We start from the raw sequence: 18,674 nt of genomic DNA, 5'->3' as shown, positions 1-18,674 counted from the left end.
GTGTTAATGTTTGGCGAAAAGCAAATACCGCATTCCAGCATAAGAACCTCATCCCATCTGTCAAACGTGGTGGCAGTGTCATGGCTTGGACCTGTTTTGCTACCTCGGGACCAGGGCGGCTTGCCATCATTGATGGAACTATGATTCTGAATTGTACCAGCAAATTCTACAGGAAAATGTCAGGGTTATTTCTCTGTGATAGGAAGCTCAAGAGAAAGTGGGTATGCAGCAAGACAACGATCCTAAACACACAAGTCAGTCTAGTAAAGAATGGTTAAAGCAAAAGAAATTTCACGTTTTGGAATGGTTGAGTCAAAGTCCTGACCTTAATCCTGTAGAAATGTTGTGGAAGGACCTGAAGCAAGCAGTTCATGCAAGAAAGCCTACCAAAATCCCAGAGATGAAGCAGTTTTGTAAGGAGAAATAGCCTAAAATTCCTCCAAGGCGATGTGCAGGACTAAACAAGAATTACCAGAAACATTTCATTGAAGTTATTGCTGTGCGAGGGGGTCACACCAGTTACTGAAAGCAAAGGTTCACATATTTTTCCCACAAAATACATATAACATGGAATCATTTTTCTCAATAAATAACGTATTTTTTTTTTGTTTGTTTATATTAGGTTCTCTAGTTTTAGGTATTGCGTGAAGATCTGATCTCATTTTAGGTTGTGATCATGCAGAAACGGAGAAAATTCTACAGCGTTCACAAACTTTCTAGCACCACTATAAATTAATCATAATTGGAGCTTCCCTAACCAAAATTATTTCCACTTTCTTGTTTCTGGCTGTCAATCAACATTTGTCTTTTCCTTTCTCGCAGCCAGCAAGAGTGAAGATAAATCACGGGTCGGTCCTTACCTGAACGAAGTGAAAGGAACAACCATTGATGTAGGCAATGGGCAGACGATGGAAATGACTCGCTTTAAGCTGAGTGCTGAACCTCTGAGAGAGAAACCGAAGACTGTCCAACAACTGCTCAGTGAGAGGCGAAGAGCTGGGGTTTCAGCGAAAGCCTCACGCCCTACACCCAAGCCGGTTGTCATTCCACGACCACTGATAATCCATCAGCCACTACGGCTGACGTTGCTGCCACAACCAGCAGCTTCAAGCAAGGCACCCGTCGGTCCTGGGCCGCAACTGACTCAACAACCCAATAACCTTCCACCAGTTCAAACCGAGATCTCCAGGATCCAAACAAGGTCTGCAACTGGGTCCACTGTCAAGCAAGTTGTACTTGATAAGCCAGTGTCAGGTACACAGGAGTTGTCATCGGGGCCACCCAAGGGACAGGGTGGGCCAACCATGACTCCATCACCACACACTAGTCAGGTACGTTCATCAGCTGTAGTCAAACCAGTGAACAGTCTCGGGACAGCATCTGCATCAAATGCTGCTTCTGTTCACCCTGCTGCAGCCGGACACAGGGGTAGGCGGCTGCAGCCAATTGCACCAGCGCCACAGCCAGTCATCAATAGCCCACTAATGGTTCCACTAATGCTACCCAACTCCACTGTACCCATCATGGCACTGGTCACTCCCCAGGGTTTACTGTATATCCCTCCAGGCACAGTCATGGGCCCACCCAGTCAGAATTCCCCTGCTGTAGTCAGCCAGGCCGGTACCACAGTTGTTACCACCGTGCCCCTGGGTGGAGCAAACTCAAGCATGTCGTCAGCCACTGCAACTCAAGTGCCGTTGAGCTCCCTCTCTGCCCCCAGTCAATCAGTGAACGGCGGCCCCAGTGTTGCACCGGTGCAGACCATCTCCATTGCAACACCAGTATCAGCCCAGCCACTGAACTCTCCTTCACTGGCAGTGTGCAGGTTGATCCCACCATCAGCCAGTTCAACGCAGGTTCAACCAACACAAACACCAGCACCGGTGAATTGTGGAGCTTCAGCACCATCCCTGATGTCAGCCAATTCCGCAACCTTATCAGCAGTTGGCCATGTTGATCCCAGCGTCCCCACTCCTCCATCCACCGCGCAGCTTGATCAGGGATCTGGATGTTCAAGGCTGGCTGCGGATTCTCCAAGCATCGGGTCTTCATGTACGCAGCCAAGCACCTTGACGCACCCCGAGGGAACCAAACTGCCAGCTACACAGTTGCAGTCGGACAAAACCTCAATTGACTTTAAACTTCTGTGTGACAACAAAGATCCAATAACAAAGCAGTGGCTGGACGGTGAAGGTGGTGTCCGTGTACCAGGGACACAAACCACTCTACCTTATCTGCCACCATTTGCCTCAACTCTGAGAGGTTTCTCAAACCTTCTGCTGCACAAGAAGGTCCTGGAGCAGAACTTGCCTGCCTGTGAGGCAGCTGATGCGGATGAATCAATTGATCCCAAAAAACGCCTTGAAGCAGCCAGGCTACTAGTGAACAAACGGCTACAGAACAACCCAGCTTACCAGCTCCTGAAAGCCCGATTTCTGTCTATTTTTACACTACCTGCATTTCTGGCTACATTGCCACCAAAAGGAACTTTGACCACAATTGGCTCATTAAGTGAGGGTCTCAACCAAGACTCCACAGAAGAAAGTGAGTACACGGAGACAGATGTGGAGAGTGAGGAAGATACCGAAGGATTGCCAGAGCACTGTGTCACAGATGAGGGAACTAACAGAGAGCTAAACCAACCCTTTGAAATCCCTTCTGATCTATCCTTTGGATGTGACTTGCTGGGCAGCCTGGTAAGTGAGAAGATGTATTTTCTTAATTATATAGTTGCTGATTTGCTGTTTCACTTAGCACATGCTATCTAGTATCTAACCAGTGATAACAGCAAGCTTTGATTCTCCAGTCCTTTGCCACTTGCTGCCTGCCCTCTCGCTTTCCTGTATTCCTACACACCCAACCCTCAACCAATTTCTCACTTCCCCTCTCAGTTTCTGTAATTTACTTAATTCTCACCAGAGTTGTCTTCCTTTTATTCAGGCAACTTCTGGCTTTGTTCCTTTCCTCCTGTAGCCTGTAACTCTAATGCACACTGTTTCAGAGGCTATGGAGTTCATTACCCAGGTTTGCTATTCTATAGTTCTTACACATTTCTCCAATTTCCCAGCAGATTTGTTACTCTATTTCCCTCTCGATTTGATGACTTATAAAATATATTTGCTCCCTAACCTTTGCTGCTTGTCTCCAGATGAATGAGTGAGTTCTGCACTTGACCTCTGAAACATCCTATTCACAGCACTAAAATCTTTGATTAGTACTGCCACCCACATCACATGTCCTTTAAACTGATCCCATCTTTTCAAAGCACTTGTATCCCGGCGTATGAAAGCTATCCAGAATTGTCTTTAACCGTGATTCAGTTATTGCAACTACTAAGTAATCCCACATGACTCTTTGTAAGCGTAAACTGTCCACTTTTATTTGTATATTGGAATGATAAATTTCTCATTTTTCTCATAATTGCCTTTGGTCTGCCACAATTTCATTATATTAAAAAAAAAGGCTTCTTTCTCTATTACCTAACACTTCTGCTAATTTGCACATTTAATTCCTCATTTCTATTACTACCTATCCTACTGCCGGATTTAGTTTAAGCCCTCCCCATCCACACTGGTGAACCTGTGCACCAGGGTATTGAGCCCATTTGGGCAGTGTGGATGCTATAAATATAGGAAGTAGTTTATTTTCCTCCCGTAACTAGAGACTTGAAAAGTTTTAGTTGTGTGGCAAACAAAAGTTAGATGTGGTTAAAGCTCACGGCAGTGTGGGTGAGAGCAGGAAGTCGGAGCTAATCCAGGCTGTGCTTCAGCCTCCATTGTGGCTGCTGATCAAACAGAACGGTTATCTCAGTTGATTAAATGAAATTTCATATGTTGAACAGGCTTCGTGGAAATTTTGGTGCAATTGATTCTGCTGTAGTGAAAAAATGGCTTTATAACTCATAGCCAATGAACCCTTAAGAGTCAGTTGTGTTATTGCAGATATTTGAGCATTTATAAATTGAGGAGTGCCTCTATAGGTTGTTAAGGTGCAGTGGGAGCTGACATTTGAGGATGAAGCATATGAAACAATGCTGAGGAGAGAGTAGGGTGCTGACTGATACTGGTGCTCGATGGGTTCGATTTGAACATCTTTGGAGGTTTTTCTGACCCTATTTGAGTTTTTAATTACCTGAACTATACAGGTGCCAGCTCGCAGTCTGACTGTGCTGCACCACCCAGTTTCTGTGATAACATGGCCCTGTGCAGATCAAGCTAGGCTTGAGTGGTGAGTAGGTCACAGATTGCCCTGACGGTTTGTTGATGCGCTTTGCTGTCTGAAAGCCTTTTCACTGATTCCAAATGTCCCTCATTAGGGATGGTTGAAACAGAATTTAAAGTAGTTATTTTAAATGAACTTTATGTAGAATCGCATGACCTTTAAAAGAAATACTGTAGAGTAAATGCAAGCGTTGTTGCTGTCCAAACGCAGATCAGCAGTTTCATTGTAATGATAGGGACCATTCCTAGCTGAGCTGGTGAGAAGCTGAGGGGTTGATGTGAAGTGTGCCTGGACCCCTGCTCAGCAACTCATTAAACAGCCCTGGATTGAATGTTGAGTACAGAGGCAGACCTTGTGTACAAATGCAGAGGCCTGCAACATGCCGGGGAGTCTCGACAGTACTGGTGGCTAAAATGTTCTGGCCCACTCCCCACGTCATTCATTCTCATTCCCACTCCCATCTTTTGGGACCTTTATTTCATACAAGGAGTCTCAAACCAGTTTTTGAATTTATCTGAAACCCTGGCGTAATTCTTCATAAATCTTCATTGACATATCAGGCACCGACTTCCACCCTGGCTGCAAGTTAATACAGCTGGGCTAAATGACGCAAGAATAAAAATAGAAAATACTGGAGGTTTGATTTTTTTTTTATTAATTCCAATTTCTAGCATCAGCAGTTTTTCTTCTGCATTTAATTACGTAAGAATATTTTTTTTAATGGAAAACAGCAGGCAACTATTATATACGATTTGGACAGAATTTAACTTGCTCCGCTTCAGTCGTGTTTAATATAAATAAATATTAACTAAAGAAAGCAGGCTGAATTGATTAGCCTTGAAGTTTACTGAATTTAGAAAATGAAGAAGTGACTTGATTGGTTTAAGAAATCATAGTGGTAAATCAGATGGGGTAGTGGGTTTATAGACAGAGCCTGCGTGTGGTGAGACGGCTGGCAAGGAGAGACTGATGGACAGAATTGCAGTCAATGGGGTGGGATGGGTTGCAATGTAAATGGGGGGACTAAATTGAAAAGGTGAATACTGGACTGAAGGTGTTCTATTTGAATGCACACAGTATACGGAATAAGATAGATGAATTTGTAGTACTGTTACAGATTGACATGTATGACATTGTGGGCATCACTGAATTGTAGCTGAAGAAGATTATAGCTCCGAGGCAAGAGAGAGGAGCTGGCCTAAATTAATTAGAAGGGAACACTAGCAGTGATGACGACAGAGCCACAATGGCAAGAGTTTCTGGGAGCAATTCAGAAGGCACAGGATAGATACATCCCAAAGAAGAATTATTCTAAAGGATGTTGCAGCCTTGGCTGACGAGAAGTTAAAGCTAACCTAAGAGCCAAAGAAAGGGCATGTAATAGAGGAGAAAAATACAGGTTTCCCCCGCCATCCAAAGGTAGAGCGTCCCTATGAAACGTTTCATAAGCCGGGAGTGTCGTAAAGTGAAGAAGCAATTACCATGTATTTATATGGGAAAAATTTGTGAGCGTTTGCAGACCCAAAAATAACCTACCAAATCATGCCAGATTAGATTAGATTACGAGGATACTTAGTCCTCGTTTATTGTCATTTAGAAATGCATGCATTAAGAAATGATCCAATGTTCCTCCAGAATGATATCACAAAAAAAGACAAACCAAAAACACTAACAAGACCACATAATTATAACATATAGTTACAGCAGTGCAAAGCAATACCATAATTTGATAAAGAGCAAACCATGGGCACGGTATAAAAAAAAGTCTCAAAAGTTCCGATCAACTCCCGATAGCAGGCAGCAAAAGGGAGAAACTCTCCCTGCCATAAACCTCCAGGTGCCGACAACTGCAGATGCATTGGAAGCACCCCACCACAGCCAACTCTGAGTCCGTCCGAAAACTTTGAGCCTTCGACCAGCTTCTGATCTGAGCTGATACTTATAAGCTGGGTGGCACCTAATTAATTAGCTTGTTTATTTTGGCTTTTTTCTTAAAGATGTGCTGGGTGCGTCCCGACTACTGCTGCATTCTTTGTGGATGGGTATCGGTCCGTGGCCCGGAGATTGGGGTGGTGGTACACTGGGGTGTCATCTCATAATCGTCTGTTTCCATCAGGGCAGGCGGGTCATCTTCTTCTATGTCTGCCTGCCTTGATGTCGAAGGTCAAGGTTCGTCATTTGCTGTAGCTGATGAGGAAGGCTTGAAAAACGACAGTATGCTTGACTGCTTAGCCTCGCGCATTTTTCTATCATACAGTTCTTTGTAAGCACTCAAACCATCCTGCAAATATGCCCTAAACTGATGTACCCTTTCAAAATTAAAGTAGTACTTTTCTGCAATCATTGCAGCGAAAATCTCAGTAGTTGCTTCACGTTCCATTCCTGGACGACTTCACTTTCGGTCCGTTCGCTACTGCATTTGGTTTCGATTGTTATCCTTTTCTCTCCCAATTGCATCAGCTCTTCATCTATCAGTTCTTGGTCATGGGATGCCAAAACCTCTTCACCATCATCTTCGTCAACTTCCACAAGCCAAACTCACTTCATCCTTACTTCATTCACCACGATTGAAACGCTTAATTATGTCTAGTTTTACGCTAAGTGTAACACCTTTATGAGCTCTTTTGGGCTTTTCCGACACCATAGAACTCATCTTGCTAACGGATGCTCAAAATAAATCGAGATAAAGCACAGTTGCTCACAGGCACGTGTTTAAGCAATGCCGGCTAGAATGCAGTTCCGGGTGAGGAGCTTGGCTGCTTGGGGCGCGTGCTGCCTTTTTTCGTAACAGCGAGGTTTCGTAAAGCGAACATTCGAAAAGCAGGGGACACCTGTGACGGGAAGTTAGAGGATTGGGAAGCTTTTTGAATGCAACTAAAAGAGTCATAAAGAAGGAAAAGTTGGAATATGAAGCTAAGCTAGCCAATAATATTAAAGAGAATGCCAGAAGTTCCTTTAGATATATGAAGTATAAAAGAGATGCAAAAAAAGTAGGTTCGGACCACTGGAAAATGATGCTCGAGTGATAGTAATGGGGACAAGGAAATGACGGACGAATAAGTATTTTGCATCATTCTTCACTGCGGACGATACTAGCCGTATGCCAGAAGTTCAAGAGCGTTGGGGGCAGAAGTGAGTGAAGTTGCCATTACTAGGGAAAATGTGCTTGGAAAACTGAAAGGTCCAAAGGGAGATAAGTCACCTGGACCAGATGATCTACACCCCAAGGTTCTGAAAGAGGTGGCTGAAGATATTGAGGAGGCGTTAGTAATGATCCTTTGAGAATCCGTGGATTCTGGCATGGTTCCGGAGGACTAGACAATTGCAAATGTCGTTCCACTCTTCAAGTAAGGAAAGAGGCAGAAGAAAGGCAATTATAGGCCAGTTTGACTTAAGCGGTTGGGGAGATGTTGGAGTCCATTATTAAGGATTAGGTTTTGGGGTACTTGAAGTATATGATAAAATATGCCAAAGTTGGCATGGTTTTCTCAAGGGGACTGACAAATCTGTTGGAATTCTTCGAAAGAAATAACAAGCAAGGTAGATAGAGGAGAATTGGTGGGCGTTTGTGTACTTGGATTTTTCAGAAGCCCTTTGATAAAGTGCCATACATGAGTCTGCGTAACCAGCGTCCATGGTACAACAGGAAATATATTAGCATGGACAGAGCATTGGCTGACTGGCAGGAGGCAAAGTGTGGGAACAAAAGGAGCCTTTTCTCTCTGGCTACTGGTGAATAGTAATGTTCCACAGGGGTCCCCGTCAGGATCGCTTTTTACATTATCTGTCCTTTATTTGGATTACAGAATTAATGCCTTTGTGGACGATACAAAGATGGGTGGAGGGGCGGGTAGTTTTGAGGAAGCGGAGAGGCTGCATAAGGAGTTAGACAGGTTAGGAGAATGGGCAAAGAGGTGGCAGATGGAATACGGTGTCAGGAAATGTATGGCCATGCACTTTGGTAGAAGATATAAAAGTGTAGACTGAGAGAAGATTAAAAACTCTGAGGTGCATGGGGACTTGGGAGTCCTCGTGCAGGAATCCCCTAAAGGTTAATTTGCAGGTTGAGGCGGTGGTGGGAAGGCAAATGCAATGTTAGCATTCATTTCTAGAGGACTAGAATATAAAAGCAAAGATGTAATGCTGAGGCTTTACAAGGCATTGGTGAGGCCTCACTTGAAGTATTGTGAGCAGAAAAGATGTGCTGACATTGGAGAGGGCTCAGTCGAGGTTCATGAAAATCATTCCTGGATTGAAAGATATGAAGGGCGTTTGATGGCTCTGGGCCTGTATTCACTAGAATTCCAAAGAGTGGGTGGGGGAGATCTCATTGAAACCTATCTAATGACGAAAGGCCTCGATAGAATGGGTGCGGAGAGGATGTTTCCTGTGATGGGAGAGTCTTAAGACCAGCAGACACAGTCTCAGAATAGAGGGATGTCAAGTTAGAATGAAGATGGGGAATGTACCAATTGAATTTCTTTAGCCAGAGGGTGATGAATCTGTGGAATTAGTAGCCGCAGGTGGCTGTGGAGGCCAAGTTGATAATTCTTGACTAAGGTAGAGGTTGATGGATTCTTGATTCGTTAGGGCATGAAGGGATATGGGGAGAAGGTAGTAGATTGGTGCTGAGAAGAAAATGGGTCAGCCATGATGATATCGACCAGACTCAATGGGCCAAATGGCCTAATTCTGCTCCATATCTTATGTTCTAAGTAGAAACCATTTTGTGTCTCTGCGCAGGCGTGGAATCTAGAGGAAGGGAAATTATCCTTCACCACCCTCACTGTAAATTTAAGATTATCACTTCATGACAAAAGATATTTGGCTTGTCCTGTATTGGCTAGCCATTCACACAGGCCTGAATGGACTCTGCTTGAATAGCTGATTTCAGTTGTCATCTAAATCAGTGGAAGACCTGAATCTCTTTTCTTGCTGATGGCCAAATGATACCTGCTAGAAAGCCTGTACCCGGGACCAGGCTCGGTTATAATGCCACTTTCAGTTGAATGACTACTGCTGGGACTCTGAAGTGACCTCAGCAGTGGCTATCCAACCGGGTAAATACCAGCAGCTATGATCTTTACTGATCTTTAATCTCTCCTTTTTTTCTCCCTGATCTGGCAGGACACAATTGTTGAAGATGAAAGTAACCCAGGGCCTTCCAATGCTGCAGAAGTTTCCAGTACCCCTGAGGATGAGATTCAACTACCAACCAGACGAAGCCATCGTCTGAGGAAAAATCCCTGAAAGTTGCAGCATATGTGGAGGTATTGAAGCAGATCCAGCGTGTCAATAGAATGTTCTAGTGACTGAATCTGACACTGGTTAATTTCGCAATACTTCCTTAGCTAAGGATAAGATTGGGCAATCATTTTGAAACAATATCTTAAAATAAATGCAAGACTTGTTAATCCAGGCATGAGACTGTCCTGTTTTTGCTTAGTAAAGCTCTCTCTGTTTTCCTGTTTAAAATGGGAGAATGATACAGTAAGAAGCAATCTAAAAATTGTGCAAGGAGGTGCTGAGCAAAGGAGAAAGGACTTTAATTTCAATAACAACTTCCACATCAATGTAATATGGGCAAACCTGAAGTTATGGGAGGGATGGTGACCTCAACTGTGCACATACCAAGAAATAAGAGTTAGGGATAACTAAATTGTTTATTTTCTTTTATAATATCCGTAAGAACAAATTTTATTACATATCTCAAATTTTTGAGTAGTAATTTGTGAATTCTGTAAGGGAAAATTTCTGCAATCCAAGCAGCTGTAACACAAGGGTCATCTTTCATTTAAGTGTTATTGTTGGAACATAGAGAAAGTTGACAGCAGATTCATGGGGCTTGTGGGTCAGATAAGCTTATTACCATGCTGTGTCTCTAAATTTAAATAAATACAATGAATAAAATAGCTCATGATAATGAGCCTTAATCATTACGTAGTTTTGTTGGTTTGAGAGTGAAATGTTCTGTCTTTGTTTAATTCATGGTTATGGGATAATTTATATCAACCCAACAGAACAGGAAAAAAAGACGGGGAAGAACTTGTCAAATGGGAAACCTCATCTTGGGCAACAAGATATTGAGCATCCAAGAAGGCACTGGCAATATATGGTGAAGTTTTGTGGGCAGCTTTCTAAACAACTGGATATTTTACAAAATATGCATTTGAACCATCTACACAGACTAGCGATGGATGGCTTCACTCATCTTACCATTAAACTAACTCCACAGTCTGCAGTCTCACTCTCAGGGACTCTGCCTTTGTTGTGTATGATTTTTCATGGGTTCTTTTATATTCTTTATTCTCCTTTTGGGTGCCTGTAAGAAGGTGAATCTCAAGGAAGTATATAGTATACACGCTTTTATAATAAATTTACTTTGAACTTTGAGAAATTTCAGCTAAGGCTCCTGTAGCACCACCTCAGTGGTATCAATGAGAAGAGGGCATGTCCTGGGTTGATAAGAGTTCTTAATAATGGATGCTGCTTTTTGGATGCATCGTCTTTTGTAGGTGTTGGGGAGGCTCGTGCCCATAATGGAGCTGACTGAGTTGAGAGCTCTTTGCAGCGTGTTCTAATCCTGTGCAGTAGCCAATCCATATCGGATGGTGATGCAACCAGTTAAAATCCTCTCCGTGGTACATCTGTAGAGATTTGCGAGTATCTTTAGTGACATACCAAATCTCCTCAAACTCTTAATGAAATATAGCCACTGTCGTGCCTTCTTTGTAATTGCATCAATGTGTTGGGCCCAGAATAGTTGATACCCAGGAACTTGAAACTGCTGTCCCCTTGACTTGCCCTTCCTGAAGTCCACAGTCAATTCCTTGGTCTTGCTGACGTTGAGTGCGAGGTTGTTGAGAATACCACTCGGCCAGCTGATCAGTCTCACTCCTGAACGCTGCCTCATCACCTGAAATTCTGCCGACAATAGTTGTCGTCGGCAAATTTATAGATGACATCTGAGCTGTGCCTTGCCACGGTCATGGGTGTAGAGAAAGTAGAGCAGTGGGCAGGGCATGTCTGTTTGAAGTGTGTCAATGTTGATCCTTACTGAGCTGTGGTCTCCCGGTGAAGAAGTCAAGGATCCAGTTGCAGAGGGAGGTACAGAGGCCCAGGTTTGGAGCTTGCTGATTAGAACTCGGTATGATTGTAGTGAACACTGCTATAATCAATAAACAGCAGCCTGACATAGATATTACTGTTGTCCAGGTGATTCAAGGCTGAGCGGAGAGCCAGTGACAGTACATCCGCTGTAGACTTAATTTTGGTGATTGACAAATTGCAGTGGGTCCAGCTCCTTGTTTAGGCAGAAGTTGATTCTAGCTATGGCCAGCCTCTCGAAGCACTTATCACAATAGATGCATGTGCCACTGGGCAATAGTCATTCAGGCAACTAACTCTGCTCTTGGCGTCGGTATGATCGTCACCCTTTTGAAGCAGACGGGAACCTCCAACTGCAGCTGCGAGAGGTTGAAGATGTCCTTGAACACTCCTGCAAATTGGTTGGCACAGGTTTTCGGAGTCCTGCCAGGTACCATCAGGGCCTGACACATCCAAGATAGAAACAGTCACCAGATGCTACTGGGAATCACACAGGTCTACTTTTATTCTCCTTTTCAAAGCATCCATGAAAGGCGCTGATCTCATCTGGGAGTGAAGTATCACAGCCAATCATGATAAGGTCTGCTTTGTAGTATGTAACAGCCTGCAACCAAGTCTGGAATGCATCCAATTCCATCTGTAACCTCAGTCAAATTGTTTTTTTGTTAGTAAAACAGCCTTCTGTAGGTTGTACCTGGACATCTTGTATAGTTCTTGGTCACTGGTCTTGAATGCCACAGATCTAGCCCGTAGCAGACTATGAATCTCCTGGTTCATCCATGGCTTTTGGTTTGGATATGTCCGGTATGATTACGAAGGCATACACTCATCCACACCGGTCTTGAAGTCGATGACAACTGTGGCATATTCGTTTAGATTTGAAGATAATCCCTGAACATTGTAGAGTACATCGACTTTGTCCTGTAAGTGCTCCACCTCCCTCCCTTTGACCATACCCTCTTGATCATCACCACTGGTGCTGCGGTCATTAGTCTCTGCCTACACACTGGGTGTAGAAGTACAGCCAGGTGATCAGACTTTCCAACATGTGGGTGCGGCTTGGCACCATAAGCATTCTTCATGGTGGTATAACAGTGGTCAAAGGTGAAAAGTAAAAGTGGCAGGCTGGCAAATCCAGGGCAAAAATCAAAAAGGGTCACTTTTCAACATAATTGTATAAGGGCTAAGAGAGTTGTAAAAGTGAGCTTGAAGGCTTTGTGTGTCAATGCAAGGAGCATTCGTAACAAGGTGGATGAATTAAAAGTGCAGATTGTTATTAATGAATATCATATAGTAGGGATCACAGAGACATGGCTCCAGGGTGACCAAGGATGGGAGCTCAACATTCAGGGATATTCAATATTCAGGAGGGATAGACATGAAAGAAAAGGAGTTGGGGTAGCGTTGCTAGTTAGAGAGGAGATTAACGCAATAGAAAGGAAGGACATTAGCCGGGAGGATGTGGAATCGATATGAGTAGAGCTGCATAACACTAGGGGACAGAAAACGCTGGTGGGAGTTGTGTACAGGCCACCTAACAGTAGTAGTGAGGTCGGGGATGGTGTTAAACAGGAAATTAGAAATGTGTGCAATAAAGGAACAGCAGTTATAATGGGTGACTTCAATCTACATATAGATTGGGTGAACCAAATTAATAAGGGTGCTGAGGAAGAAGATTTCTTGGAATGTATGTGGGATGGTTTTTTTGAACCAACATGTCGAGGAACCAACTAGAGAGCAGGCTATTCTGGACTGGGTTTTGAGCAATGAGGAAGGGTTAATTAGCAATCTTGTCATGAGAGGCCCCTTGGGTAAGAGTGACCATAATATGGTGGAATTCTTCATTAAGATGGAGAGTGACAAAGTTAATTCAGAAACAAAGGTTCTGAACTTAAGGGTAACTTTGAAGGTATGAGATGTGAATTAGTTAAGGTAGACTGGCAAATGACACTTAAAAGGTTGATGGTGGATATGCAATGGCAAGCATTTAAGGATCGCATGGATGAACTACAACAATTGTTCATCCCAGTTTGGCAAAAGAATAAATCAAGGAAGGTAGTACACCCATGGCTGACAAGGGAAATTAGGGATAGTATCAATTCCAAAGAAGAAGCATACAAATTAGCCAGAAAAGGTGGCTCACCTGAGGACTGGGAGAAATTCAGAGTTCAGCCGAGGAGGACAAAGGGCTTAATTAGGAAGGGGAAAAAAGATTATGAGAGAAAACTGGCAGGGAACATAAAAACTGACTAAAAGCTTTTATAGATATGTGAAAAGAAAAAGATTGGTTAAGACAAATGTAGGTTCCTTACAGACAGAAACAGGTGAATTGATCATGGGGAATAAGGACATGGCAGACCAATTGAATAATTACTTTGGTTCTGTCTTCACTAAGGAGGACATAAATAATCTTCCGCAAATAGTAGGGGACAGAGGGTCCAGTGAGATGGAGGAACTGAGGGAAATACATGTTAGTAGGGAAGTGGTGTTTGGTAAATTGAAGGGATTAAAGGCAGATAAATCGCCAGGGCCAGATGGTCTGCATCCCAGAGTACTTAAGGAAGTAGCCCAAGAAATAGTGGATGCATTAGTGATAATTTTTCAAAACTCTGTAGATTCTGGACTAGTTCCTGAGGATTGGAGGGTGGCTAATGTAACCCCACTTTTTAAAAAAGGAGGGAGAGAGAAACCGGGGAGTTATAGACCGGTTAGCCTAACATCGGTGGTGGGGAAACTGCTAGAGTCAGTTATCAAAGATGTGATAACAGCACATTTGGAAAGTGGTGAAATGATCGGACAAAGTCAGCATGGATTTGTGAAAGAAAAATCATGTCTGACGAATCTCATAGAATTTTTTGAGGATGTAACTAGTAGAGTGGATAGGGGAGCACCAGTGGATGTGGTATATTTGGATTTTCAAAAGGCTTTTGACAAGGTCCCACACAGGAGATTAGTGTGCAAACTTAAAGCACACGATATTGGGGGTAAGGTATTGATGTGGATAGAGAAGTGGTTGGCAGACAGGAAGCAAAGAGTGGGAATATGTGGGACCTTTTCAGAATGGCAGGCAGTGAGGAGTGGGGTACCGCAAGGCTCAGTGCTGGGACCCCAGTTGTTTACAATATATATTAATGACTTGGATGAGGGAATTAAATGCAGCATCTCCAAGTTTGCGGATGACACGAAGCTGGGCGGCAGTGTTAGCAGTGAGGAGGATGCTAAGAGGATGCAGGGTGACTTGGATAGGTTAGGTGAGTGGGCAAATTCATGGCAGATGCAATTTAATGTGGATGAATGAGGTTATCCACTTTGGCGAAAACAGATTATTATCTGAATGGTGGCTGATTAGGAAAAGGGGAGGTGCAACGAGACCTGGGTGCCATTATACACCAGTCATTGAAAGTGGGCATGCAGGTACAGCAGGCGGTGAAAAAGGCAAATGGTATGCTGGCATTTATAGCAAGAAGATTCGAGTACAGGAGCAGGGAGGTACTACAGTTGTACAAGGCCTTGGTGAAATCACACCTGGAGCATTGTGTGCAGTTTTGGTCCCCTAATCTGAGGAAAGACATCTTTGCCATAGAGGGAGTACAAAGAAGGTTCACCAGATTGATTTCATATGATGAAAGACTGGATGAACTAGGCTTATACTCAGAATTTAGAAGATTGAGGGGAGATCTTATTGAAACGTATAAAATCCTAAAGGGATTGGACAGGCTAGATGCAGGAAGATTGTTCCCGATGTTGGGGAAGTCCAGAACGAGGGGTCACAGTTTGAGGATAAAGGGGAAGCCTTTTAGGACCGAGATGAGGAAAAACTTCTTCACACAGAGAGTGATGAATCTGTGGAATTCTCTGCCACAGGAAACAGTTGAGGCCAGTTCATTAGCTATATTTAAGAGGGAGTTAGATATGGCCCTTGTGGCTAAAGGGATCAGTGGGTATGGAGGGAAGGCTGGTACAGGGTTCTGAGTTGGATGATCAGCCATGATCATACTGAATGGCGGTGCAGGCTCAAAGGGCCGAATGGCCTACTCCTGCACCTATTTTCTATGTTTCTATGATCAAGTGTGTTGTGTCCTCTTGTTCCACGGGAAATGTTGTGGTATTTGTTCAAGACTACTTCAAGCTGGGCTGGTTAATATACTCCAAAATGATAGGGAAGGCACTAAAGTACAGTTTCATGCCAGCTGATTGTCGTACTCTGCTCCTTCAGTGCCTGACGTTGGCCTGAGGTGGAATGTACACTGCTCCCTCAGCAGATAAAAAGGATCACATTTGACTGCTAGATGTTCTGGTTTGGGTGAGCAAAACTGAGACAGAACTGCCACGGCTGCACACCACGATGAGTTAATCATAAAGCATACTCCACGTCCTCCACCTTCAAAAGACCTTGTGTTTACAGTGAAGGTGAAGCCATTGGGATGTGGCGCTGCAACTGTAATGGGTGTGGACAGCCATGTTTCCATGAAGCAAAGTACAGAACAGTCCCTTATGTCCCGCTGGTATAGCAATCAGAGACTGGACATGCATCAGCAGGGTAGTTGGCAGTTGGGGTCTAATGCCTCGACGTTTCAATCACATCTGTAAACCAGTGTGACATCCCTGCCTCCGTTACCTAAAAGGGGAACTGCGCTTGCAACCTGAGTCTGTACATTTTTGAGCATCACTAGATTTTTTAAAAATGTTTTCAAACAATGCTGCTTACTGAAGTATCCGTGGTTGTGACCATGGATATCAGCTGTAGTAGTCCTAAACGGGAATGTTTGATGATCCCATCAGAGCTGCCTGCAAAAAGTCGCCACTTATTGTCACCATCTTAGGGGTTTGAGGATGACTAACAGGAATGTCAGTTCTAATGAGAAAGCAAGTTATGAAAGTTGGGAAGTTTGATAGCAAGTCAAGATGCTATGATGCATCTGGACAGGACAGAATAAAAAAAAGTAAAACAGCAGGTCATTCAGCTACAGTGTCGGACCCAACATGATGCTTGCTTAAACCAATCCCATTTTCCTCCATCTTTCTACTTCTCTCTGTGCTTAGTTTGTCTAAATACATCTTAAACATTGCAATGATACCAGGTTTCACCATGTCTCTGACATTACCATCCTGTGTTTCTAAAATCAAAACTTCCCTCAAAAATAACCTTTATCCCATTGAGCTTAAATTTATGCCTTTTGGCATTTGACATTTCTACCCAGGGAAGATGACTCTCTGCATTGATCTTCAATACATTTGACAGCTTTTGACACTTCAGAGAAAGCAATCGCAGTTTATCCAAACTCTACTTATGGCTCATTGACTCCAAACCAGACAACATCTTGGTGAACTTTGCTTACTTTTTGCACCCGCTGTAAAGCCTCCACATCCTTCCTGTAATGTGGCGACTAGAACTTCACCCAGCACTCCAAATATAGCATGACCAAAATGTGTACCATTACAACATGACATACCAAATTTTATACCCAGTGCCTCAATCAATGAAGGGAAGTAAGCCGTATACACTTACTGCCCTATCTTCTTGTGCTCCCACTTGCAGAGAACAATGGACTTGCAGCCCAAGATCAGTGGAAGCAATTCTGAGTCACCCGCAATGCTTTGGATGGAAAGTCTATTGAATTGACCTGAAGATAATTCCAGCTGGTTTCAGTGTTTCTGCTGCCCTGTTGTCTTTTTGTTTTACCTCTTAAAGATCCTGCCACTTCACAGTTTCATTTTACATTTGACATTCCAGCATCCAGCCCCTCATAGTTGTCCAATTAAACAGAAGCTGTTTTTCCGCAAGCTTGTGTTGGGTTTTGTTATAATGGTGGATGCAGGGGAATAAACAGTGGGATGGAAATAGCAGACAGCTTGAAACTGGCGGTCACTCCTGTGGACGTGAGCACAGGTAGGAGATCACAATGTGAAGGCGATTCACGATGTTGGAGGAAGTGCATGTTGCTTCACCCAGATGATGGCTGGCTGGTGGAGCAATGGCATCAGCGCCGGACTCCGGAGTGAAGGCTCCCGAGTTTGAATCCAAGTCGGGCCACTCCCCGAGCACGCTTTCCATCCGTGCCGAGTTGAGCATCGAGCTAACCACTCAGCCTCAAGAGGATCGAGTCAGGAGCGTTCATATCATGACCCGGTTAATCCAAAAGGAGACCAATCCCTGACACCACGTGCCAGGCACTAATGGTTGACTGGTGTGACACGCTAAAAAAACCCAGTTGATGGAAAGGGAAGAGTTGCAAAGCTTGTGGTTGCATGGGAAAGTACCGTAAGATGGTAAGTAGTTTAGAGGAAGTACTCAGTAATTTAATGGAATACCGAAAGGGGAGGAGAGTAACAATGTGTGTCAGGTAATCGAATCTTGATGCAGCTGGTGGAAAGGCTGGAATTACAAAGGCTGGTCCATTAAGACGGGAGGTGGAAGATGAGGACCAGGAAGGAAATGGGTGAGAGCAGAAACGTGGGATGGTCCTTGTGCATTCATTGGCCTATAGATCTTGCTCAATAACAAGCTGTGTGGCTGATTTATTTCAAATACAAATCATTTAGAATAAATGGTGATGGCACTGCAAACTGTCCTCATTTGAAATAGAAATGAGCATTTAGAGTACTTGTTGAGGACTGATTGTCTCTGTGCAGCTTTGTCCTTTCATGAAGTTACTCAGAGATCATCAAGCATTTGTGGAGAGAGAAGCAACATTTCACAGCTCTGACTTTTCTGGGATTTTCCTTCCAAGGACTAATGCAAATGTACTTTATTTCCAGGCATGCTGGTTTTGGTTTCTCGGATTCGCTTCATGTGTAAGCAAGAGTATATCCTGTGGATGGAGCAGAAAGTGAGGGCCAGTGCAAAGACCTCTCCAAAACTAAATCTCCAATGACTGACATGGAGTTTGTATAGACAGCTGGACGGAAGGGATCAAATAATGTTTGTTGATAGTTTCTGTTATTTTAATGCTGGTGGCAGGTTGCTTCCTGCAGTTGTGACACTGTGAATTGCTGTTTTAGGGAACTTCTATATAAAACAATTGTACAAAACCCTGGGCCCTCTAAATTTCTTTTCATATGTACGTGGAAAAAATAAAATATTCAAAACTGGTTCTTTAAATTCCCTGTGTTTGTTTTTATTGGACTCAGAGAAGATATAAAAAAAAAAGAGCTTTTTCCAGAATTTCACTGTTGTCTGCAAGGAGTTTGTATATTCTCCTTGTGACTGTGCTGGTTCCTGGTGCTCCAGTTTCCTACCATGTTCCAAAGATGCTTGGGTTACTTAATTGGTTACATGAGTGTAATTGGGCAGTGTGGGCTCACTGTTACAATGCCATAAATAAATAAAATATCCTTGGGGACAT

The 18,674-nt window shown here is 43.5% G+C and overlaps 1 protein-coding gene across 4 annotated transcripts in view; it reads left to right on the top strand.

The window, feature by feature from the left end:
• snapc4 (small nuclear RNA activating complex, polypeptide 4) overlaps positions 1-18,415 on the top strand; it is a 59,738-nt gene extending 41,323 nt beyond the window's left edge. For all 4 annotated transcript variants that reach the window (XM_063073719.1, XM_063073720.1, XM_063073718.1 and 1 more), the window contains 3 exons: positions 823-2,696; positions 9,349-9,491; positions 18,088-18,415. In XM_063073719.1, the coding sequence (XP_062929789.1) occupies positions 823-2,696; positions 9,349-9,471 (1,997 nt within the window). In that variant the 3' untranslated portion in view covers positions 9,472-9,491; positions 18,088-18,415. The remainder of the gene's footprint in view (positions 1-822; positions 2,697-9,348; positions 9,492-18,087) is intronic.
• The last annotated feature ends 259 nt before the right edge of the window (positions 18,416-18,674 follow it).

The sequence above is a fragment of the Mobula hypostoma genome, chromosome 21 (assembly GCF_963921235.1).
Source record: "Mobula hypostoma chromosome 21, sMobHyp1.1, whole genome shotgun sequence".
NCBI classification, from domain to species: Eukaryota; Metazoa; Chordata; class Chondrichthyes; order Myliobatiformes; family Myliobatidae; genus Mobula; species Mobula hypostoma.
The sequence above is the reverse complement of the archived record's forward strand: the minus strand, read 5'-3'. Positions and strand labels throughout refer to the sequence as shown.